General features: G+C 44.0%; 1 protein-coding gene across 2 annotated transcripts; it reads left to right on the top strand.

Annotated features, from left to right (window-relative positions):
• The first annotated feature begins 273 nt into the window (after window positions 1–273).
• Window positions 274–22,888, top strand: cnot9 (CCR4-NOT transcription complex subunit 9). Of its 2 annotated transcripts, none has more exons than XM_043694360.2 (8): window positions 274–420; window positions 6,949–7,125; window positions 9,069–9,184; window positions 12,209–12,318; window positions 12,779–12,888; window positions 13,980–14,078; window positions 15,977–16,068; window positions 20,388–22,888. In XM_043694360.2, exons 1-8 carry the CDS (start codon window positions 397–399, stop codon window positions 20,554–20,556), a joined length of 897 nt encoding a protein of 298 aa, XP_043550295.1. In that variant the 5' UTR covers window positions 274–396; the 3' UTR covers window positions 20,557–22,888. The 2 variants fall into 2 exon arrangements, with proteins under 2 accessions (XP_043550295.1, XP_087845534.1); XM_087989408.1 differs by lacking the exon at window positions 274–420 and adding an exon at window positions 775–874.
• Window positions 22,889–23,569: the final 681 nt, after the last annotated feature.

Genomic DNA, 23,569 nt, shown 5'->3' with positions numbered 1-23,569 from the left:
ATGCTGTAACCGCCTAAAGCGCTCTCGGAATGGGTGGGGCGGAATAACTTAATAGAAAAATAAACCGTAAAAATTTTTCCTTTTAAAAACCCCGGGCGTGCTAAAGCCGCGGCCGCGAGGTGAAAGGGTAAAGGTGAAAGCTGACATGGTTCAAACATCGAACTCCGCGGGGACGGGCTGAAGCCGGACATTTGTCCGACACCGACAGGGACGACGGGCGGACTGTGAAGACCCTGAAAGATTCTGCCGATAGAAATGTAATTGTGTTTCAGTGGGAAGGGAGAGGGGTGGGGTCAGAGGTCAGGGTTCACCGGGTCCAGGCGGCGGGAGCCTCGGGAATGTCGATGTGAAGGTGTTTTTTTTATATATCCGAAAAGGCGGCGGCACCAGCGGAAGATGCACAGCCTGGGAGCGGGAGCGGTGAGTCCTCACGGGGATGGAGCAGGGCCGCCTCAGGCTGTTGCCGGGGGTGGTGGGTGGGGGCGACGGCGGGACCTGTAGGCCCTGGGGCCTCCTCCCTCCCTCCCTGTCTCTCCAGGCGGAGGGAATGGCCTGGACCCGGGGTTGGGTTGTGGGGCAGGCTTTTGCTCGAACTCCCCGTGCTCGGCGGGAGCGAGCACAATCGGGCCCGGGCGGCCGCCGCCGAAGCCCCCGTGGGGTTTATGGTCACCAGGGAGACTGGGGGTGGGTGGGGTGGGAAAGTAGACCCTCAGACCAGCACCAGCCACGATCAGAGAGAATCGCTGGTGAGGGGCTTTTGCCCGAAACGAGGTAAAAACCATGAGTGCAGATACTGGAAACCAGATACTGGATTGGAGTGTTGCTGGGAAAGCAACAGCAGGTCAGGCAGCATCCGAGGAGCAGGAAAAATCAGGTAAAATGGCTTTTGCCCGAAACGTCGATTCCCCCCCCCCCCCCCCCCCCCTCCTCCTCGGTGCTTTTCCAGCACCACAGAGGATCGTACAGTCCCTACAGCGTGGGAGCCAGGCCATTCGGCCCATCGTGGAGCGTCACCCCCCCCCCCCCCCCCCCCGCATTTCCTGTGGCAAGCCCAGTCCAACCTGCACATCTTTGGACTGTGGGAGGAAAGTCCCACAGACATGGGGAGAATGTACAAACTCCACACAGACAGTTGCCCAAGGGTGGAATCGAAGGCAAGTCCCTGGTGCTGTGAGGCAGTGGTGCTAACCCAATCTTATGGAATGACTGAAGCGGCCAAATAGTCTCTCCAGTTGTTCTGAATTCTTGATTCTCTGTTGATTCAGGAAGGATAGGTTGGCCTTGGAGGGAAAATGATGTAGATTTGCAAGAATTGTACCTGGACTTCAGGGATTAAGTGGCAGTATGTAAATTAGATCCATTTTCTCTAGAATGTAGAAGGTTGAACAGTGATCTGATCCAAATCTTCAAGATATTAACAAGAAAAGACAGGGCAAATAAATGGAAACTATTTTCACTGCTTGGAGATTCTAAACTAGGGGCATAATCTGAGAACGATCGTTCAAGACCATTGCATTTTGAAGAAGGGTGACTGAAGCAGAAATGTTAATGCTGCTTTCTCTCCACAGATGCTAGCAGATCTGCTGAGTTTCCAGCAATTTCTGATTTCATTCAGGAGAGATGTTGCGCACAAACGGTGGTATATGTTTGGAACTCTTCCACAATTGGCACTGAACACTAAGTTATTTGTTAATTTTAAATTGAGGATTTCTTTTTGTTAAGTAAACTATTGAGAAATATGGGCCAAAGACAGGTATACAGAACTAGGCCATAGATCATCCATGATCTCATTTAATGGCAGAAGAGATTTGAGGGGCTGAATGCTCCAATCTTATTGCTCGGACTTACTGATGTCTAAACCACCCTCACAATCACTGTTGCTTTTAAATTCTTATCCAGCTTAAACTATTAGGATTGTGGAGTGTGTTTTTCAATGCAGCAGAGCCTGGATTCCAATCCTCTTGGCTATCCCTGGACAATGGGCTTTCTCCCACACCCCTACCCCTGTCCTCAAAGCAAAGTTTAGGACTTGGAACATCATGATCCTTTTGTGGCCATGCCAGCACTGCTGCTAACTCACCTGTAGGGTGCACAACTTGGTGTCAGAGTCTTCCTTGATCCTGAGGGACTGCCGAAGAAGTAATTATAACTAAATGTCGATAATCACCATGGCCAATTAAAAGAATGGATTTAAAGAGAAAATGTAATCAAAAGGACCTGACATGTCTCATGGTATCAACTGGTGTGACCTCACAGGTGCAACTGTGTGTAGATGGACCACACTGGCCACATTCAACGCTGGTGCCTACCTCTGTTATTGGGAACATCTGGGAGGGTAGATTGCGAGATGTTGGAAGGGAGATGGTGACATCATTGGACTAGTAATGTCCAATCTCGAGATGTAATTTAAATTCAATTAATAAAATCTGGATTTGAGCTCTAGTCTCATGTGACTAATCATTGATTGTTGTAAAACCCCGTCTGGTTTGCAGATCTCCTTTTTGGAGAAGGAAATCTGCTGTCCTTACCTGGTGACTCCAGACTCTCAGGTGTATTTAACCCTTACTTGCCCTCTGAATTGGCCTCAGCAAGCCACTCAGTACAAGGCCAATTAGGAATGGGCAATATGTGCTGGACTAGTCAGTAATGCTCACAGCCCTCTTAAAAATATAAAGGGAAAGGAACAATTGAGCTTGTACTTACTGGATTTGGAGGTGATGTTACTGAAACACAAGATTGAGGAGGGCATTCTCATACTATGCCCCTTTTTCTCCATGTATCTATTGTCACGTGAAGTGATGTAGAACTAGGAAGAATAGTTTTGGGGTCTTTATTTACAGATGAAGGCAAGGAGAAATTTCTTCTGAGGATCATTACTGTTTATAATACTTCTGGGGGCAGTAGAGATTGGGTCAGACTATTTTAATCAACCTGATGAAGAAACAGCATTTCAAAAGCTACAGCCTCCAAATAAACCTGTTGGACTATAACTTGGTGTTGCGATTTTTTTTTAACTTAATCTACCAGGAAGACAAGTGTTATGGAAAAGCAGACAGGAAAGACAGTTAAGGCCACATCGAAAGTTTGAAAGGCCTTTTCCTCTGCACGTTTTGTCTGTAACCCTTGAATGTTGGACTTGGTGCACTATGGTGGAAGTCGGAAGTTCTGCTCATGTGGGAGTCAGTTTCAAGATATTGAGTAGACCGTTTAGGACTAAGATCATCACTCAAAAGACAGTAAACCTGTAGACGTTTCTACCCCAGAAGGCTTTGGAGGCCAAGTCCCTGAGTATGATCAAGAAAGTCTTTTTTTTTTTGTAGGTTTTGAAAGGCGTTGTGGGATATGGGGAGAAAGCTGGAATATGGTATTGATGTGGCGGAGCAGCCATGATCGTACAGTATTGAATAGTGAAGCTGTATCAAAGGAATGAATGGTCTGCTCCTGCTCCTGCTTTCTGTTTTTGTATTTGTGTCAAATGCTCAAAGTCCATTCCATATTAGCCGTCTTTATCTTTTCCCATAAACATGTCCTTTTTTTTTGTTCCTCATCTAGCTATTTGCGTCAATTTTGTTTCACCTGTTATTGAGTTCCACATTTCTTCTGCCCTCTAGATAGAGTTTTTTTTCTCCTGAATTACCTCTTGTGCTTATAACTGTCTTATTTATAATCTGTCGTTCTATCCTCCTCACCCAAACCATAGGGAGAAATACCTCTCTGTTAACCACATTCCACCAATGCCTGAATCTTAGACACACTATAGGAACAGCAATAAACGGCTTAACTCCTCAAACCTGTTCTGCCGTTCAGGCAGATCATGGTGATCTGTGGCTTAACTCCTCAAACCTGTTCTGCCGTTCAGGCAGATCATGGTGATCTGTGGCCTAACTCCATATACCTGCCTTACGGCCCATATCTCTTGCTACCTTTCCTTAACGAAAAATGTATCCATCTCGGGTTTAAAATTTAACAACTGATTGAGCATCCACTGCTGTTTGTGCAAGAGAATTCCAAACCTCTACCACTTTTTTGTGCATAGAAGTACTTCCTAACACCTCTCCCAAGCGGTCTGGCCCGAACGCTTATTATGTTCTAGTCTCATAAATCAGTCAATATAGAGGGAAGCCATTCAGCTTCTCACATCTGTGCTATCTCTTCACAAAAACAACTCAGCTGGTGCCCTTCTGCTTTTTTCCAGTTCCCCTGCAAAGAATTTTTTTCTTCAGGTAAGGATCCAAATCCCTCTTGAAAGCTGCGATTGAATCTACCACCTCCAAACCATCAGCCAGTGCATTCCACCTCCTAACGTGCTGCAAAAAGATATTCCCCATGTTGCCATTTCAAACTGAGATAGAGGAATTTCTTCACTTGGAGGGTGATGAATCAATGGCGTGACGGTGATGGATTTATAGATTAAAATGATATCGATAGTCGGCGAGCATGGTGTTGAGTAGGTGATCAGCTGTTATCAAGAATGGTGGAGTAGGCTGAATGGCCTCTGCTGTTATGTTCTACCTGATCTCTGTATTCCCTGATTCTCTTGGAGTTCGAGGATCTGTTGATCTTGGTCTTGAATGTATCTGTTGTCCTCTCTCTCGTTGGGGAAGAGAATTCCAGGGATATACAGTCCTGGAGGTGAAGGTATTTTTCTTCATCAGACCTTACTCCAAGACCATGTTGTTTAGTTTCAGACTCTCTGGTCAAGCGAGCGACCTCTAACCGAACCCTTGAAGTATGTTTTAATTTGCATGGCAGTTTACCTGACCAGTGTTGGACAGTGTAAGCAAACTCCGCTGCTGTGATCCCTCCACCTGGTGTGGGGTGCAGCTTCCTCTCCATTCCTGTAGTGACTAAGAGCAGCAGCAGCAACAGAGAAGGGGCTGCCAAAGGGAGCATTGTCAGTGCTCTGTAAAGTCTTGACCACACATTAAACATGGAACGTCACCTACTGGTAAATGCTGTGTGTTGGTTAACAGAAAACTGTCTGAAAATGGGTGGCCTCTTTTATGTGTTAAATAATCATTGCCTTGGTAACTGACTGTTCTGATGGGAGAAACTCTGGTGGGATGACTGTAATGTGGCTGATGTACATTTACAGTCTGCAAATGTGATGGAGACAAATTTAGTGTAGCTTTTAAAAAGACAATACACAATAGTTGCAGGAGTAGGCCATTCAGCCCTTCGAGCCTGCACCGCCATTCAATATGATCATGGCTGATCATTCCTAATCAGTATCCTCTTCCTGCCTTATCTCCATAACCCTTGATTCCACTATCCTTGAGAGCTCTATCCAACTCTTTCTAAAATGAATCCAGAGACTGGGCTTCCACTGCCTTCAATTCCTCTTGTTATAAAAGCCAGCATGCTATTAGCCTTCTTCACTACCTGCTGTACCTGCATGCTTGCCTTCATTGACTGGTGTACAAGAACACCCAGATCTCTGTACTGCCCCTTTACCTAAATTGATTCCATTTAGGTAGTAATCTGCCTTCCTGTTCTTGCCACCCAAGTGGATAACCATACATTTATCCACATTAAACTGCATCTGCCATGCATCTGCCCACTCACCTAACTTGTCCAGGTCACCCTGTAATCTCCTAACATCCTCATCACATTTCACCCTGCCACCCAGCTTTGTATCATCAGCAAATTTGCTAATGTTATTGCTGATACCATCTTCTATATCATTAACATATATTGTAAAAAGCTGCGGTCCCAGCACAGATCCCTGCAGTACCCCACTGGTCACTGCCTGCCATTCCAAAATGGAGCCGTTTATCACTACCCTTTATTTCCTATCAGCCAACCAATTTTCAATCCAATCTAGTACTTTGCCCCCAATACCATGCGCCCTAATTTTACTCACTAACTTCCTGTGTGGGACTTTATCAAAGCTTTCTGAAAATCTAGGTACACTACATCTGCTGGATCTCCCTCGTCCATCTTCAGAGTTACATCCTCAAAAAATTCCAGAAGATTAGTCAAGCATGATTTCCCCTTCATAAATCCATGCTGACTCTGTCCTATCCTGTTACTACTATCCAGATGTGCCGTAATTTCATCCTTTATAATAGACTCCAGCAGCTTTCCCACCATTGAGGTCAGACTAACTGGTCTATAATTTCCTGCTTTCTCTCTCTCCCACCTTTCTTAAAAAGTGATATAACATTAGCCACCCTCCAATCCTCAGGAACCGACCCTGAATCTATCGAACTCTGGAAAATAATCACCAACGCATCCACGATTTCCCGAGCCACCACCTTCAGTACCCTGGGATGTAGACCATCAGGCCCCGGAGACTTATCAACCTTCAGACCTAACAGTCTCTCCAACACCAAATCCTGACAAATATAAATTCCCTTAAGTTCAGGTCCTTCAGCCACTGTTACCTCATGGAGATTGCTTGTGTCTTCCCCAGTGAACACAGATCTGAAGTACCCATTTAATTCTTCTGCCATTTCTTTGTTCCCAGTAATATATTTCCCTGTTTCTGTCATCAAGGGCCCAATTTTAGTCCTAACCATTTTTTTGCCTTGCACGTATCTAAAAAAGCTTTTACTATCCTCCTTTATATTATTGGCCAGTTTACCTTCGTACCTCATTTTTCCTCTGCATATTTCCTTCTTAGTAATCCTCTTCTTTAAAAGCTTCCCAGTCCTCCGTTTTCCCACTTATCTTTGCTATGTTATCCTAAGGAATTAGATGCATAAATTGAGAGCGGTCTTGCAGGGCTGAAGGAGAAAAGCAGGTTGGTGGAGTGAGACAAGCTGAATTGCTATTACAAAGGGATGGATACAGACCTGACAAATCGAATGGCTTCCTGCGATTCCATTGTGTGTGACTCTCCTGCTCCTTAAATGCTCACGTTTTGACGGTTGTGTGTGATTCCCTTGTCATGATGCTGATCTGCTTGTTGATTCTTTTTTGCTTTGCTCCCTCTCCTGCTCACAGCCGGTTACTGCGCTGGCTCAGGTGGATCGTGAGAAGATTTACCAGTGGATCAATGAGCTATCCAGCCCCGAGACACGGGAAAATGCTTTGTTAGAACTCAGCAAGAAGAGGGAGTCGGTGCCTGACCTGGCCCCCATGCTCTGGCACTCTTTTGGAACTATTGCTGCCCTCCTACAGGTGATGGTCATTCACTCTATAAATATTTGTTTCAGCCACAGCTCGAATATTGTGTAGTGAGTTTTGAGAAGATTTGTAGCTCTGGTTGAGGTTCTGGGTGTAGGTTTTCTCGCTGAGCTGGAAGGTTTGTTTTCAGACGTTTCATCACCATACTAGGTAACATCTTCAGTCCACCTCCGAATGAAGAACTGGTAATGTAGCCCACTTGCTATTTGTATGTTTGGATTTCTTGGGGTGGTGACATCATTTCTTATGGTGATGTCATTTCCCATTCTTTTTCTTAAGAGTTGGTAAATGGGATCCAAGTCAGTGTATTTGTTGATAGAGTTCCGTTTGGAATGCCATTCTTCTAGGAATTCTCGTGCATGTCTCTGTTTGGCTTGTCCTAGGATGGGTGTGTTGTCCCAGTCAAAGTAGTGTCCTTCCCCATCTGTATGTAAGGATACTAGTGAGATTGGGTTGTGTCGTTTTGTGACTCTTTGACTGGGACAACACATCCATCCTAGGACAAGCCTAACAGAGATAAGCATGAGAATTCCTAGAAGCATGGCATTCCAACCAGAACTCTATCAACAAACACGTTGACATTAACATTTTAGGAAGCTTTTAGATGCACACTTGATGCGAAGGCATTAAAAGGCTATGTGCCAATTGCTACAAAATGGGATTATAATAATGTGATAACTCCTACGTGGCCCAGGGGAATTACTAATTAATTTTGACTTTCATTTTAAAAGGATAGAGGGTATACAATGGTGAGTCTCGGCAAGCTGATTAGAACTGCCAAAACTAGTGAGGTGTAAGAGTTTGTGATCGATTTTTATTGTTTTGTTTAATTCGGACTTTTCCCAGACTCTGTTTTCTTAAATTTGCTTAAACAGCATTTTTTTTAAAAAAACTCCATTTAAATACAAACAAAATGACGAGATTTAGACCCACCTTTCAGCGTGGACCAAGCATCTGCAGTCCTCACTATCTCCTAGTTGCTGAACCAAGCCTGATGACCTAAGCTGTGTGGCGGGGAAAGTGTATGTGAAATGTTCACACAGTTGAAGGGTGTGAAGCATGTACACAATGCAGTAGCAAACCGGTTTGATGCTGCATTAATAGTGCAGAGGCTTCAACAGGACACCACATCTCCCATGGGAGTTTAAATTTGATTGAAGTCACTCTGAAGTTTAAAGTTAAAAATCACACAACACCAGGTTATAGTCTAACAGGTTTATTTGGATGTACTAGCCTTTTGAGCACTGCTCCTCAACCACCTGATGAAGGAGCAGCATTCAGAAATCTAGTGCTTCCAAATAAACCTGGTGCTGTGCGATTTTTAACTTTATACACCCCAGACCAAATCCTGAAATTTAAAAGAAGCAGTAACAGTGACCATGAAATGAGAAGATTGTGAATTTCTGTTACTGTCAGTTTCTGAATGTCTCTGAGAGAAGGAAATCCACAGCTGTTTCCCTGTCCATCCTGTACAGTGCGTGACTCCAACAATGAGGTTGAGGCTTAACCATCTTTTGAAATGGCCCAGTAACTGTTGTGGCTGTAAGATTTGGGCAACTGGTGATGGGTAATCAATGCTAACCTCACCAGCAATGCCAATATCTTGCAAATAAATATTGTTTAAACGGGTCCTGTTCAATGTACACTTTGTTTGCTCCGTTTCTCCAGGCTCTGTGGTCTTCACCATGGAAATCATTTTATTTCTTTGCTCCCTTGTCACCTGATGCTGATCCCATTCAGAACCTGCGGAAGCCTCTGGGAACGCCAACAGGGTTGTAGCTTTGACAGTACCTGAAGAGCCATGATTCGGTGTGGTTGTCTGATGTTATTGAACAGGTTGAGTTCAGAGTTGGCTTGGCCATGCTGTAACCCTGCTCACTTCCTGCATTACTCTCTTTGTATTTTAACGTGTTTTATTTCTGCATTTTGTTTTCCAGGAAATTGTAAATATTTATCCATCTATCAACCCTCCAACTCTCACGGCTCATCAATCTAACCGCGTGTGTAATGCACTCGCATTGTTGCAATGCGTAGCATCACATCCAGAAACCAGGTAACATCAAATATGCATCTAGGATTCTGTTTGCTTCTGTTATTTCCTGCTGAGCTCTTTGGCTTCACTTGGGGAAGTCCAACCTTGTATTTGTCCGATCTCTTGTTGGATTGCTTCACCCTGAGTCTCCATCCCCGGTGAAGGCTGTGGTGGCTGCAAAGGATTTGCAAAACAATAGTAGGATATGTGAATAGGAAGAATTTAGAGGGATATGGGCCAAATGCTGGCAAATAGGTCTAAATTAATTTAGAATAGCTGCTTGGAGTTGGATCAAAGGGCCTGTTTTGATGCTGTACATCGCTATGACTTTAATAAGGAATAAAAGACCTATATAGCACTTTTCATAGTTTCACATGGTATCAAAGTGCTTTACAGGCTGGAGGTATTGAAGTGTTGTACTGTAAGAAACAAAGCAGCCATTTTTTGCATAGCAAGGCCCCACAAGCAGCAGCAAAGTAAATCGTGAAATCCTCTGTTTTACGCTGTAAGTACAAAGAACATAGAGTTATGGGTAAATTACCACAAATTGCCTTGGACTCTGATACTTATTAAGAATTCTCACAGACAATCAAGCACTGAAATAATAATTCAAACTTCATTGCATGTAAGAACCAAATATTAGAATCCTCAAGCAAGTATAAGCCAGTGACCAAACTTAGTTATTACCCGATTAAAGGTGAAATCTGGCCAGGACTGTTGATGGGAGGATTCCTGCAGTATTGTTCTTCGAAGTTCTGCTAAAGTGGAGTTCTGGTGTTCAATTCTTAAACAGATTTTTGTCCTTCAGTGTCTGAGCTGATCTACTGATTATTTCTTTATAATTCTTTCATTTGAGTTACTGTAGGTCGGAGATACTGTAGGTCTGCGGCTGGCTTCCTTATCAAAAGTAATTTTTGTTTCTTGTTACCTTTGCCTTAAGTGTCTATTGAGGCCACTACTTTCCTGTGATTAATTTTTTACATGCTTCTTTAGAACATTCGGTTGTTCTTGTGAGAATAAAGTTTCAGTTTATCAGGCAGGTGTCAAAGCAATTTTGTTTATGTAATCTCAGCTAATTGCTTGAGTATCTGTGTAATGGTCTGTCTTTGTTTCTTAACAGCTTATTGCATTCTGAGTTATTGCTATGTGTAATAGCCTATTTTTTCATTCAGACAAAGAACAGTTAAAATTCTGAAGTCTTTAATATCAGAGTCATACAGCTCAGAAGCAGACCCTTCAGTCCAACTTGTCTGGGCTGACCAGACATCCCAATCTGATCTAGTTCCATTTGCCATTGTTTGGCCCATATCCTTCTAGACCCTTCCTATTCATATACCCAACCAGTTGCCTTTTAAATGTTGTAATTGTACCAGCCTCCACCACTTCCTCTGGCAGCTCGTTCCATTCACATCTCACTCTTTGCATGAAAAAGTTACCCTTCAAGTCCTTTTTTAAATCTTTCCCTTCTCACCTTATGCCTATGCCCTCTAGTTTTGGACATCAGAAGATGTTAGAAAAAAGAAATAATAGCAGAAAGAGTGAATCTTCTAAGTCCATGAGTCTCCATCAGAACATCTGATGGACAATCATTGGACTCAGAACTTTAAACTCTGCAGATGCTGCCAGACCTGTGCGTTTCTCCAGCACTTTGTTTCATTTGCTTTAGATGTCAGCTGAGAGAGATATGTTGGTCAGAACATGGAACAGTACAGCACTATTAACAGACCCTTCGGCTCAACATGTCTGTGCCAACCATGGTGCCATTCTAAACTAATCTCATCTGCATGCACATGGTCCATATCCCTCTGTTCCCTTCCTGTTCATGTGTTTGTCTAACTGCCTCTTAAACATTGCTATCATATCTGCTTCGACCACTTTTCCTGGCAGCATGTTCCAGGCATCTACCACCCTCTGAGCTTTTAAAAAAACAAACCCCTTAAACTTTTCCCCCTCACCTTTGATCTATGTTCCACTAGTACGTGCCATTTATATCCTGGGGAAAAAGACTTTGACTCCTAACCATGACTAATAATTTTATATATTTCTGTCGGGTTGCCCTGATTGAAGTGTATAAATTGAAGTAGAGATATTCTAGACAAATAGTCCTCTTTGCAGATAAAATGGGACCTGCCAAATGCTCCATGCTAAAAGCTAACAGATCTAGTTTGTGAACTTCTTCATACTCCTTCCCAGTATTCAAGGATTTCTTGTACATAAATGAACAATCCATTTTCTTACAAGATCCCACACTGCTATTGTAGTCTTCATCTGAGGGGGCAGCCAAAACCAGACATTTATGTCTCTTTTGAAAAACGTCACCTCTCAGTACTGCATTGAGTTATCAGTCTGGATTATGGGCTGAAGAAACTTCACTAGGCTGATTGCACTGTCCAGAGAGCTGGGGAAACTGGGCTTGTATTCTCTAGAGTTTTGTAAAATAAGAAGTGATCTCAATAAAACCTATAAAATACTTAAAGGAACAGAGAGAGGGTAAATGCAGGGAGGCTTTTCCCATAGTTATGGGATCTAGAGCCAGACGGGCCAAATTCAAAGTAACGGGATGACAGGATGAAGATGAGCTGAAATTGTTTTACTTAGAGTGGTGATCCTTTCGAATTCTACACACCAAAATGCTGTGAAAGCTCAGTCTTTGAATATATTTCAGATGGCAGATTTTTAGATAATAATAATGTCAAGAGATATGGGCTAAAGTAAAAACATGGCTTTGAGGTAGATGATCAGCTATCATTATATTGAATGGATGACCGACCCCAGTTCTAATGAATCTAAAGTGGGACTCAATCCACAGTACAACATTTTTGACCACTCTGAAAATTCATGGATATTGAGTGACTGAGCAGGCACCAGGATTGAATGGTCTATTCATGCTCTTGCATTCAAACAGCATTACCAAGAATTGTAATTTAGCTTTTTGTAATTTAATTATAGTTTGCTAATTGTACGCAGACTAGGTGATTTATTTACTTGTATGTTATCAAACCTGATTTGTAATAGATTTGTTTTTTTTTTCCTGCTGTGTTCCAGGTCCGCATTTCTAGCAGCCCATATCCCGCTGTTTCTCTATCCATTCTTGCACACAGTCAGTAAGACGAGACCCTTTGAGTATCTGCGACTCACCAGCCTGGGTGTTATAGGTAAGCACTCAGCTTCCTGTTTGTTTGGTGAGTCTTCTTGGTGGTAAATATTCTGTGGTAAAGTTTCACTGAGACTAGAAATCATCTTGCAGTGGCTCAGAGAAGTAGTTGTTCTCTCTGTAAATGTGAAAATGGTGCAAATTGGAAGTGATGACAAACTCTCCAGCCCCATTTCATTAGCCAGTCATAATCTAGTGCAACTTTTCTGACCAGTTTTGGGGCAAAGTGTCATCACTGATCGTCAATTGTGGGTACAAATGTTGGTCATTTTACTCTCGTGGTTCAACCTGACACTGAGCAGGCAGCTCACTGAAAGATGAGGCTGGGGTGCAGGATTGGGAGGCGATGCTGTAATTCTAGTTCCGTGCAATTTGTGTGATGTAGCAGCCCAGGGTTGAGTGTGACTCTTGTTGCTGTAGTTAAGTGTTTTTAAACCCTTTCTTTGTCCTTCTTTCTGCAGGCGCCTTAGTGAAAACAGATGAACAGGAAGTCATCAACTTCCTTTTGACAACAGAAATTATTCCTCTCTGCCTCCGGATAATGGAGTCAGGAAGTGAATTGTCCAAAACGGTAGGGGTTGCTGTCATGTAAAGTGGAAGTGTTTTTGTCAAAGTTTAATCTTTACAGTTCTGCAAAGGTTTAAACTGTGTAATTATACCAGGCCCCCCAACAGTCACTTAATTTTATATTCATTGGATCTTTAATTAGGTGACATGGTGGCTCAGTGGTTAGCACTGCTGCCTCACAGTACCAAGGACCTGAGTTCGATTCTACCCTCAGATGACTGTCTGTCTGTGTGGTGTTTGCACGTTCTCCCCGTGTCTATGTGGGTTTCCTCCGGGTGCTCCCGATTCCTTTAGCAATCCAGAAGATGTGCAGGTTAGGTAAATTGGCCTTGTTAAATTGCCCATAGTATTCATGGATCTGTAGGTTAGGTGTGTTAGTCAGGGGCAAATATAGGATAATAGGGTAGGGGAATGGGTTTGAGTGGGTTACTCTTCGGAGGGTCGGTGTGGACTTGTTGGGCCAAAGAGCCTGATTCCACACTAAGGATTCTATGATTCTTTGAATTGTATTCAAGTGATGGCCAGTAACGTACATAAAGGAGTGCAAGTGAATCCCAGTTAATGCTCACCTCAATACAGTGAAACATTCAAAGAATACAGAGTTAACGCAGGTTGTCAGATAGATCATAGAATGGATCCTTTTCATGCCCCAATAAGGTATTCTTGCTGAATGAGATGTTACAGCTCTCTGTGAGATCCCTCTCTGATGCATCTTCCCCCTAGTTGATACAGTTCCTTGTGATAGCTCCTAAAAGTTCCTATCTCTGATACCCAGTGCTGCTACAACCTTTCTCTAACATTCTAATTAGAATCTTCCCGCTCTAACACATTCACACTGCGAATGTGCTGCGTTCAGTGCTGCTAGTGAAGTGATTTACACCACTGTTTGTTAGATATACTTTTAGCTGATGAACAACCAGTCTGGACTGCTTGAAACTTTTCCCTGTGAGCTCTTATGTTTTAGGATGTGGATTTCAGGTAGTGGTGCAGGCACAGATCTTTATTGTATCCTGTGTTTATGTCCTCTGCACAGGTGAATTGAATGTTCTTGCTTTGTTTGGTGACCTGTGTAACCTCTTTCATTCTGGCTCCTAGGTTGCAACTTTTATTTTGCAGAAGATCCTATTGGATGACACAGGACTGGCTTACATCTGTCAGACATACGAACGATTCTCTCATGTGGCCATGATTCTGGTGAGCCAAGAGTGAGCTGAATTCCCTGTTAATTGCCATTGTTGGGAATGATAGCATATCCTTTTGTATTGCATGCCTTAAACAGGCCTTTGCGTTTCACATATATTGTTCATTTTTTCCAATTCCTTGCTTGCTTCCCCCTTTGTGGCCAACCAATATTGCATGCATAATGAAACGCATGCAGCAGGGAGTCAGGAAATTTAATGGAATGTTGGCCCTTATTTCATGGAGGTTGGAGTAAAGAATGGGGAAATCTCACTTCACCTGTACAAGGTGCTGGGGAGACCACATCAGGAGAACATTTCGTTTTCTTGAAGGGCTCGACAGGGTGAATGCTGAGTCTAGGACTACAGGGCATTCTCAGAATAATGGGGCACCAAGTTGAGTAGAGATGAGCCCACATTCGGTTCAACCATGACCTGGCCCTTCGGCCCATCGACCTCGTTCCACCATTTAACAAATGGCCTACTCCAGCTCTTAATTTGTAAATTTGTACATTCATAATTACTTTTGGTTAGTCAAAAACAGTTGTCCCTTTTAAAACCTGCGCTGTTTATTTCAGACTGTTTGATCTTTAGGTTCATGGTTTAAAACAAACGGGAACATATTGGGGAATATTTCCATCCAGAAGGTGGTGGGGTTCTGAAATGCACTGCCTGAGAGGTTGCTTGAGATGATTAAGCTCACAACCTTTTAAAAAGTACTTGGATGAGTGCTTGAAATGTTATAATATTCAAGGCTTTGAGCCAAACGGTGGCTCAGTGGTTAGCACTGCTGCCTCACAGCACCAGCGTCCCAGGTTCGATTCCAGCCTTGGGTGACTGTCTGTGTGGAGTTTGCACAGTCTCCCCGTGTCTGCGTGGGTTTCCTCCAGGTGCTCTGGTTTCCTCCCACAGTCCAAAGATGTGCAGGTCAGGTGAATTGGCCATTCTAAATTGCCCGTAGTGTTAGCTGCATTAATCAGGGGGAAATGGGTCTGGGTAGGTTACTCTTCAGAGGGTTGGTGTAGACCTGTTGGGCCGAAGGGCCTGTTTCCACACTGTAGGGAATCTAATCTTTTAAAAAAAAATGCTGGAGATTGAAGGTAGTGTAGAGTTAGTTTTTGTCAGTGTGGATGTTTCTGTGCTGTACGGTTTGATAAGTGGATGATTAAAATGTTCCAGAGTAAGAATAATAAATGTCCCAGTCACAATAGTCAGAGTCCTAGAAAACTCAGAAAAAGTCAGTTGGCCCATTGTAGGAGTCATCTCGAGTGTCTGATGGTTAGAGAGAGAAATAATCAGGTTGGGACCTCTACTCCAGGTGGTCATCCATTGATCCTTGCTGAGAATTGATTTTTTTTTGTTTTCTTTTCTGATTTTGTTCTCGAGACATGGGGAAAACCGCGTTTATTGTGTTTGAACAGATGGTAGAGGGTTGTCTTGAATTGCTGCAGTCCGAGTGGTGAAGATGCTCATACAGTGCTGTTAGATAGGGAGTTCAGGATTTTGACCCAGTGACAACAAAGGGCAAACCAATGTGTCTCCCAAAACAAGGTGACGCATAATTTGGTGATTTGTTGTTCCTGTAACATGCTGCTCCTGTCCTTCACATGCTGGAGGGCAGGGTGAGAGGTCGTGTTAGAGATGTCTTGATAACTTGCATTGTACCCTGTAGATGGTGCACGCTGTGGAGGAAGTGAATACTGAGTTTGTGGGCACTGATTGAATGGACTGACTATTTTGGTGCTGAACTTTTGGAGAGTTTAACTTTGGCTGATTTTTGATTTGCACTTCTTGAATGGGATGAGAATCTGAAACCTCAGCAAGTATGGATGGTGTTGGGGGGGAAAGGGGAGTGATGCAACTTACCCAGCAATTGCTGGAGCAGCTATAACACTGGCTTGTCTGTGTGTGCAGGGTAAGATGGTGCTGCAGCTCTCCAAAGAGCCCTCAGCCAGATTGTTGAAGCATGTCGTTCGCTGCTACCTCCGTCTCTCCGACAATCCACGGTAAGTTCAGACCCCAGTGATCAGCTGATAATTGGCAAGCAAATCGCACCCCCATTTCCTAAAAAAAAAGGCAGTTCCGTCTGCGCAGGTGATCTTCCCAACAGTTTGCACTATTTGTCCTGGGACTGGGAATGTCCAGGACTATTAGCATTGGCCCCCTAAACCCCAGCAGTGCCTGGTCTCCCTCTTCTCTCTGACCTAGTGGTAGCTCCACAGTGTTCAGGGAATCAGGAGCCGTGGATTTGGTTGTATTATAAATGTAATATTAATGCAATGATCCACGCTGCTGGTACAACTGGATGAGTTCCATCCCAGAATGAAATCTGGCTTGGTAATTTTGTTTTGGTTCACACGCTGGTCAGTAACTGAAATGTAGTTGCAAGAGGCTGGAGAATTTCTTTACCAACAGAGGTATATTATATAAAATAATTAAATGAAAAGCAAAGTATCTAATGATAATCTAAGATTACAAAGAGACCCTGATCATCTCGGTCAATGGAGTGGCAGATGGAGTTTGATTTGGATAAATGCGAGGTATTGCATTTTGTTAAAACAAACAAGGACAGGACTTGTCCAATTAAAAATAAGGCCTTTGGTAGTGTTGTAGAATAGAGGGACCTAGGGTGCAGGTAAATAATTCTTTGAAGTTTGCAAACGTGTAGACAGGGTAGCTAAGGTGTTTAGCACGCTTTCCTTCAGTGCTCAGACCTTTGAGTATAGGAGTTGGGACACGATGTTGAAGTTTACAGGATGTGGGTGAGGCCTGTTCTGGAGTACTGTATCCAGTTCTGGTTGCAATAGAACATAGAAAAATACAGTGCAGTACAGGCCCTTTGGCCCTCGATGTTGCGCCGATCCAAGCCCATCTAACCTACACTAGTCCACTATCCTCCATATGCCAATCCAATGCCCGTTTAAATGCCCATAAAGAGGGAGAGTCCACCACTGCTACTGGCAGGGCATTCCATGAACTCATGACTCGCTGAGTAAAGAATCTACCCCTAACATCTGTCCTATACCTACCTCCCCTTAATTTAAAGCTATGCCCCCTCATAATAGCTGACTCCATACGTGGAAAAAGGTTCTCATGGTCAACCCTATCTAAACCCCTAATCATCTTGTACACCTCTATCAAGTCACCCCTAAACCTTCTTTTCTCCAATGAAAACAGCCCCAAGTGCCTTAGCCTTTCCTCATGATCTTCCTACCATACCAGGCAACATCCTGGTAAACCTCCTCTGCACCCGTTCCAGTGCCTCCACATCCCTCCTATAGTATGGCGACCAAAACTGCACACAATACTCCAGATGCGGCCGCACCAGAGTCTTATACAACTGCAATGTTACAGGAAGGACATTTAAGCTGGAGAGGATTCAAAAAAGGGCTTATCAGGATTATGCTGGGAACGGTTGGTTTGAGTTCAAAGGAGAGGCTGGAATTTTTTTTCAATGGAGTGTAGGAGGTTGAGGGATGACTTTATAGAAGTTTATAAAAAATCATGAGGGCTGTTGATGTGGTGAATGACAGGTGTTGTTTCTCTAGGATGGAGGATCTCAAGACTGGGGACTATACTTTTATGATGAAAGGAAAAAGATTTTGAAAAAGACATCAGGGGCAACGTTTTTACACTGGTTTGGGTGCAGAATGAATTTCCAGACTAAGTAGTGGATGTGGGTGCAGTTAGAGTTTAAAAAGACATTTCGATAAGTTGAACAGGAAATATGTGAATAGGAAATCTTTGAAAGGGTATGGGCCAAGCACAGGCAGGTGGGACTAGTTTAGTTTGTGAACTTGTTCAGCGTGGACTGGTTGGACCAAAGGATTGGACTCTATGATCCCCTTCTGCAAATTATCAAAGGCATCTGTGCCACTCTTTTAAAATCCAAGCTCTAAAATTATATATGTGAATAATGTGTTAGCTGCTGCCCTACAGTAAACCTCCATCCCAAGTGTTTTAATGAGCACGGCCATTGGTCCTTCTTTCCTGAAATGGTTTCATTGGCTGTAGGAGATGTTGCTTTAGCAATCCTCTAAGGAGGGCAGTATTCCAGAGGCCCAGATGAATGATCGTGGGCTCGGGTTCAAGTCCCAGTATGGCAGCTGATGGAATTTGGGTTCAGTTAATGGGAAACATACAAAGACTAACAAAGGGCCACAAAGCAGCTCATAAGAGCAGCTAGAAAGGATTATGAAAGGAAACTTTCAAGCTATATTTATTATAGAGGAAAGTGGTTGGTTAAGAGAACTATTGACCCAGTGATGGCTGAGAGTAGGGATATTGTCAATGATGATGGGGAAATGGCAGACATGCTGAACGATTATTTTGCTTCAATATTCACAGCAGAAAAGGAGGAGAGCTTGTCAGAAGTCCTAAAGAAATGAAGAGGATCAGGGACAGGGTGTTAGTTAAATTAGTTTAAGTAATTCATTGAAAATAGGGAAATTAGTGGGATTGAAGAATGATAAATCTCCATGACCAGGTGGTTTCCATCCATGGGTGTTAAAGGAGGTGGGAGAGCACATTCCCAATGCCCTGACTGTAATATTGGATTCTTGATTCAGGAGTGTTACCTCTGGATTGGAAAGTTGCTCATATCGTTCTACTTTTTAAGAAGAGTGACAGGGGGAAACCAGAGAATTAGAGACCAGTCAGCCTGACATCTGTCTGTCTTGGGGAAATTGTTTGGACCTAAAATTAAGGATAGGATAACTGATCACCACCTTGAAAGATTTCAGTTGATCAGGGAGAGTCAGCACATGGATTCATGAACAGTAGGTCATGCCTGACAAACCCCAGAGTTTTTTGAAGAGTGACAAAGGTAGTAAACAGAAGGAAATCAATGGATATTCTTCAAACAGACTTCCAGAAGGCTTTTGATAAAAGTCCCATAAAACCCTAGTTCGACTCCACTTCGAGTACCGTGAGCAGATCTGAGCGTCACACCTTCGGAAGAATGATTTAGCACTGGAGGGAGTTCAACTCGTGTTTACAAGGATGATACCTGGACTCCAGGGGTTATGAGGCAAGAATAGACTAAGTAGGTCTTTATTCTCCAGAATTTAAAAGGGTAAGTGGTAATCTAATAGAGGTCTTCGGGGGAAATTAACAGGGTAGATAAAGAAAAACTATTTCCATTGGTTGAAAATTCGAGAACCAAGTCTTAAGAATTGGGGCCAGCCCCTTCAGAGGAAATGTTAGAAAGCACTTCAACGCACACCGAGTAGAAGAGGTTTGGAATGCTCCTCCACAAACAGCAGTCGATGCTAATTCACCTGTTAAATCTGAGATAGACAAATTTCTATTAAACAAGGGTATCAAGGAATGTGGGTCCAAGGCAGGCATATGGACCTAGGTTACTGATCAGCCATGATCTTATTGATGGTGGAGAGGCCTCTAAGGCTGAATGGCTTACTTCTGTTCTTAGTTAATAGAATCTAGAATTGAACGTTAGCTTCAGTGATGAAGGTGGGGGGAGACTCTGGTTCGAGTCATACCAGGCACACAGGAAGATGGTCATGCTTGTTGGCGATCAGTCATCTCTGCAGGGGTACTTCAGGGTCACGTCCTCGGCCCAACCATCTTCAGCTGCTTCCTCAGTGACCTTCCCTCCATCATAAGGTCAGAAGCAGGGATTCACTGATGAATGCAGAATATTGAACACTCAGATACTGAAGCGAGAAAAAAGAGTTTACAGGAATACAGGGAAAGTACAGTGACAAAATGGATAGCGCTCTCAATAATTCCCTGTGGATTTCATGAGTTATAGGGTTTGATGTGAACTAGCTTCGATTCCAGCCTCTGGCAACTGTCTGTGTGGAGTTTGCACTTCTCCCCGTGTCTGTGTGGGTTTCCTCCGGGTGCTCCGGTTTCCTCCCACAGTCCAAAGATTTGCAGGTCAGGTGGATTGGCCATGCTAAATTGCCCGTAGTGCTAGCTGCATTCGTCAGAGGGAAATGGGTCTGGGTGGGTTACTCTTCGGAGGGTTGGTATGGACCAAAGGGCCTGTTTCCACGCTGTAGGGAATCTAATCTAAATCAGGCAATCTCCTCCCCACTTTCTGAATGTGGCTGTCTGTACAGAGAACCCTGCTTCTTGTTTCAACACTTCTTTTAGAGAAGGAAGGGTGATGACAGATGTAGATGATAAAATGCTGGTGCACTGCAGGATCGCTGTTTCTTTTCCAACATTTTCATTGTGTTAGTGTGGAAGAGAGAACATCCCTGGTGTGCTTTAAGCTGTGTTGTGTTTTATCAAATATTGTGTTACAGGCTTTCGAATGGCTGGCCTGGTGTTACTGTGTCATATTTATATCTTGCAGGGCAAGGGAGGCACTCCGACAGTGCCTGCCTGACCAGCTGAAAGATACCACGTTTGCCCAGGTGCTGAAAGACGATACTACTACCAAGCGTTGGCTGGCCCAACTTGTCAAGAATCTCCAGGAGGGACAGGTTACCGACCCTCGGGGAATCCCCCTGCCACCCCAGTGACTGAAGTGACCCTCCTGTAGGCTAAGGCCATCAGGCAGCATCGTTGCTGGCACAGTCTGGGATTTGGGGAGTGGGGCAATGCTCTATTTGTACAGATCACTGTGGTCTTTGAAATAATGGGGATGTTGGACTCCTGAGATTCTGGACAGTGAACTGCGGAGTACATTACTGGACAACCCGTCTTCTTTGCTCCTCCGTCTCTCTGCTGCCAAATAGCACTCATTTGCGACATGGACTGTGATTGAATGAGCCACATCCCTTGAGCTGGTACATCAAGGCCTCAATGGTCTTTGTCAACTTCCAATATAACGTTTCCAGGCTTCGAATTTCACCCACCTCTTCATAAATACTGTCCAGTTAGCGGGAGGAAAGAGGGATTTGATCAGTATTCTCTAGATCCAAGCTGAGCTAATTTCGATGAGTGGTTTGTCCTGGTTATAGGCCTGTCTGGAGGGGACTTCTCTCTGTTACATGTAGCCTCACTGCATCAGAAAGTAGGGAATAGTTGAGTCCCAATGTAAGGCCGTTCATGACTTCTAAAATTGTTCCTACTCTCTCCCATTAATCCTTTTTGACATGCCAATGCATATTCTCACCAGCCCCTCACACTCCTTGCATTGTACTGTAGGGAGAGACATTTCCTGCACTGAGGTACATTGCCTGTGCTTCCTGCTGGTCTCCTCCTGCACCTATTACTTTGGAGCTTCATTGATGATCCTCGCTAAGACTGGAAGGTTGTACTGTGGTGTCGGCTCTCCTTTTCGCCAGGCATGGATGGGAGAAGAGTAACTCGGAGTTGAGAGATCTGTGTGAGTAAACAGTTCTCTGGGAAGGTGGTCCACTCATTTGACTATTCATGGGCTCAGTCTCAGGAAACTTGCACTCTTTTCCTTCAGTATATTCCAGCAGTGTTTCTATTCACCCAACCCTCCCACCTAGCCTCCATTCCCAGACCTCCAACAAGTCTATGTTTTCAGGGTATCCATTCTCCTGTGTCCTATTTGCTGGCTGGCTATGTTGTACAGCGCACCTCAATCCCAAGCTCTGGCTCAGCTGAATCTCCCTTCGCCTTTGTTTCACCAGTGAGAGAACTTTAAGGTCAGACAGCACTTCAGTCACTACTGGGTGGCAGCTAGTTAATATTGGGGCACAGCTGTTCCAGCACCCCAAACTGCCTTAATGCATTCCAGCCTGACTTACTGAAGACTCAGGGCCCCTGCGGTCCAGTCACACCTCCAGGATACCTCTTGCAGTAATCCTCCCATTCCCATCCACCTCTGTCCCAATCCCATGGCACAAGGATGTAGATTCTGGGCCAATTCTGAACTGGGCTTTCTTTAAGGGGAGGGGGGACATTGAAACCTACATGTAATAATTTTTTTTAAAATACCGTTACGCTAACCAGTGGATTGTGTTGAGGAAAATGTTGCATTGAGATCTGTTTACTGTGAGCCCCATAATGGTCCAGGGCTGTTTATAACAATGATAGCTGCCACTTAACCCCTTGCTGGTGCACATGATGATTATCCCTCACTGTCCCTCCTTCCCTAGCTCGGTGTTAAGTGGGTATGTGTGATCCCATATATGGTGCATTAACGTCTGGTATACAGAGTCTGCGTGGTGTCACTTAATACCATTCATTGAGTTCCTCATTGATCTGCAACTTTCTGTCAGTGTGTTAGCACTCTGCGATCAGCTTAATCTTCCTCTCCCTGGTAGGTTAGCTGGGGAGAGGGTGCATTCAGTCAGGCTGGGGGTTGCCCTGGAGGGAGCTGCTTTGCCTTACTGCCAATTGAGGCCTTTATATAGGTAATTAATGCCCCCATTTAAAAGCAACCTCCTGTTGCTGGTGTTCTCCCAGTGGTGAGAAGTGGGGGCAGACAGCAGAGAGCTCAATGAGAAAACCCCAGTGGGAATTGCTTGTGGATCTTTGGGAATGCCCCTCAATCAAAAGATTCAGATTAAAGACTAGGCTTTGGGAAGGGGGTGGCCTTCTGGGAGCAGTGATGCCCCCACCCCCCTTGCCTTGACAACAGATAGTGCACCACCTGACCTGCTGAGCGATTGAAGAGCCTCTACCTCTTGATCTCAGGGTAGGTCCACTGCTGCTGTCTTCATCGGCGTTGACCGTAATTCAGTCCATATTCTCATAAAGAGATAATGTAGGGATCTCTCCATCTCTTTGGCTGATTTCTATTAAATACCATCATGATGGTAGAAATGTGTGAGCTTTGTAGAGTGAAGGGGGAGGGCAGTGTTGCTGCAGGTCAATGGGAAATGACACCTTTTGGAACAGTATTGATATGTAATAAAAACAGAAACGTGCTGGAAATACACTGAATCTTGCGTACCTCCTTCAGAATGATTCCCAACATTATTGTACCTTCTTATCTTTTCACAGATTCTGATACCTGGTGTACATATCCCATTCTTTGCTTACTATTTTGACAGCAGTAACAAGATCACCCTCCACTCTATTGTATTTCTGAAGCACAAATGAAATGGCTTTCTTTCTGAAATACCATTGTGGGATACAGCAGAGGCGTGATGTATGATTGGGTGAATTTGGATGAATTTGCATTCTTGGTTTCCCAAAACTTCCCATGACTGGAAATTTCCTCACCCTTATCTGGATCTCTAGTTAATGAACTAATAGAGATCAATCCTTTTCCTGGAGCGTTGGAGGATGAGTGGTGACCTTACAGAGGTTTATAAAATCCTGAGGGGCATGGATAGGATAAATAGACAAGGTCTTTTCCCTGGGGTCGGGGTGCCCAGAACGAGGGGGCAAAGGTTTAGGGTGAGAGGGGAAATATATGAAAGAGACCTAAGAGGCAATGTTTTCACGCAGAGGGTGGTACGTGTATGGAATGAGCTGCCAGAGGAAGTGGTGGAGGCTGGTTCAATTGCAATATTTAAGAGGCGTTTGGATGGGTATATGAATAGGAAGGGTTTGGAGGGATATGGGCTGTGTGCTGTCAGGTGGGACTAGATTGGGTTGGGATATCTGGGC

Source organism: Chiloscyllium plagiosum, unplaced genomic scaffold (assembly GCF_037043375.1).
Source record: "Chiloscyllium plagiosum isolate Xiang-an unplaced genomic scaffold, Cpla_swu_hap1 HiC_scaffold_7, whole genome shotgun sequence".
NCBI classification, from domain to species: Eukaryota; Metazoa; Chordata; class Chondrichthyes; order Orectolobiformes; family Hemiscylliidae; genus Chiloscyllium; species Chiloscyllium plagiosum.
The sequence above is the reverse complement of the archived record's forward strand: the minus strand, read 5'-3'. Positions and strand labels throughout refer to the sequence as shown.

Coding starts and splice junctions, on each gene's coding strand:
- cnot9 (XM_043694360.2), top strand. CDS start 397: ATGCACAGCCTGGGAGCGGGAGCG. Junction 421..6,948: donor ACAGCCTGGGAGCGGGAGCG/GTGAGTCCTCAC, acceptor TCCTGCTCACAG/CCGGTTACTGCGCTGGCTCA. Junction 9,185..12,208: donor GCATCACATCCAGAAACCAG/GTAACATCAAAT, acceptor GCTGTGTTCCAG/GTCCGCATTTCTAGCAGCCC.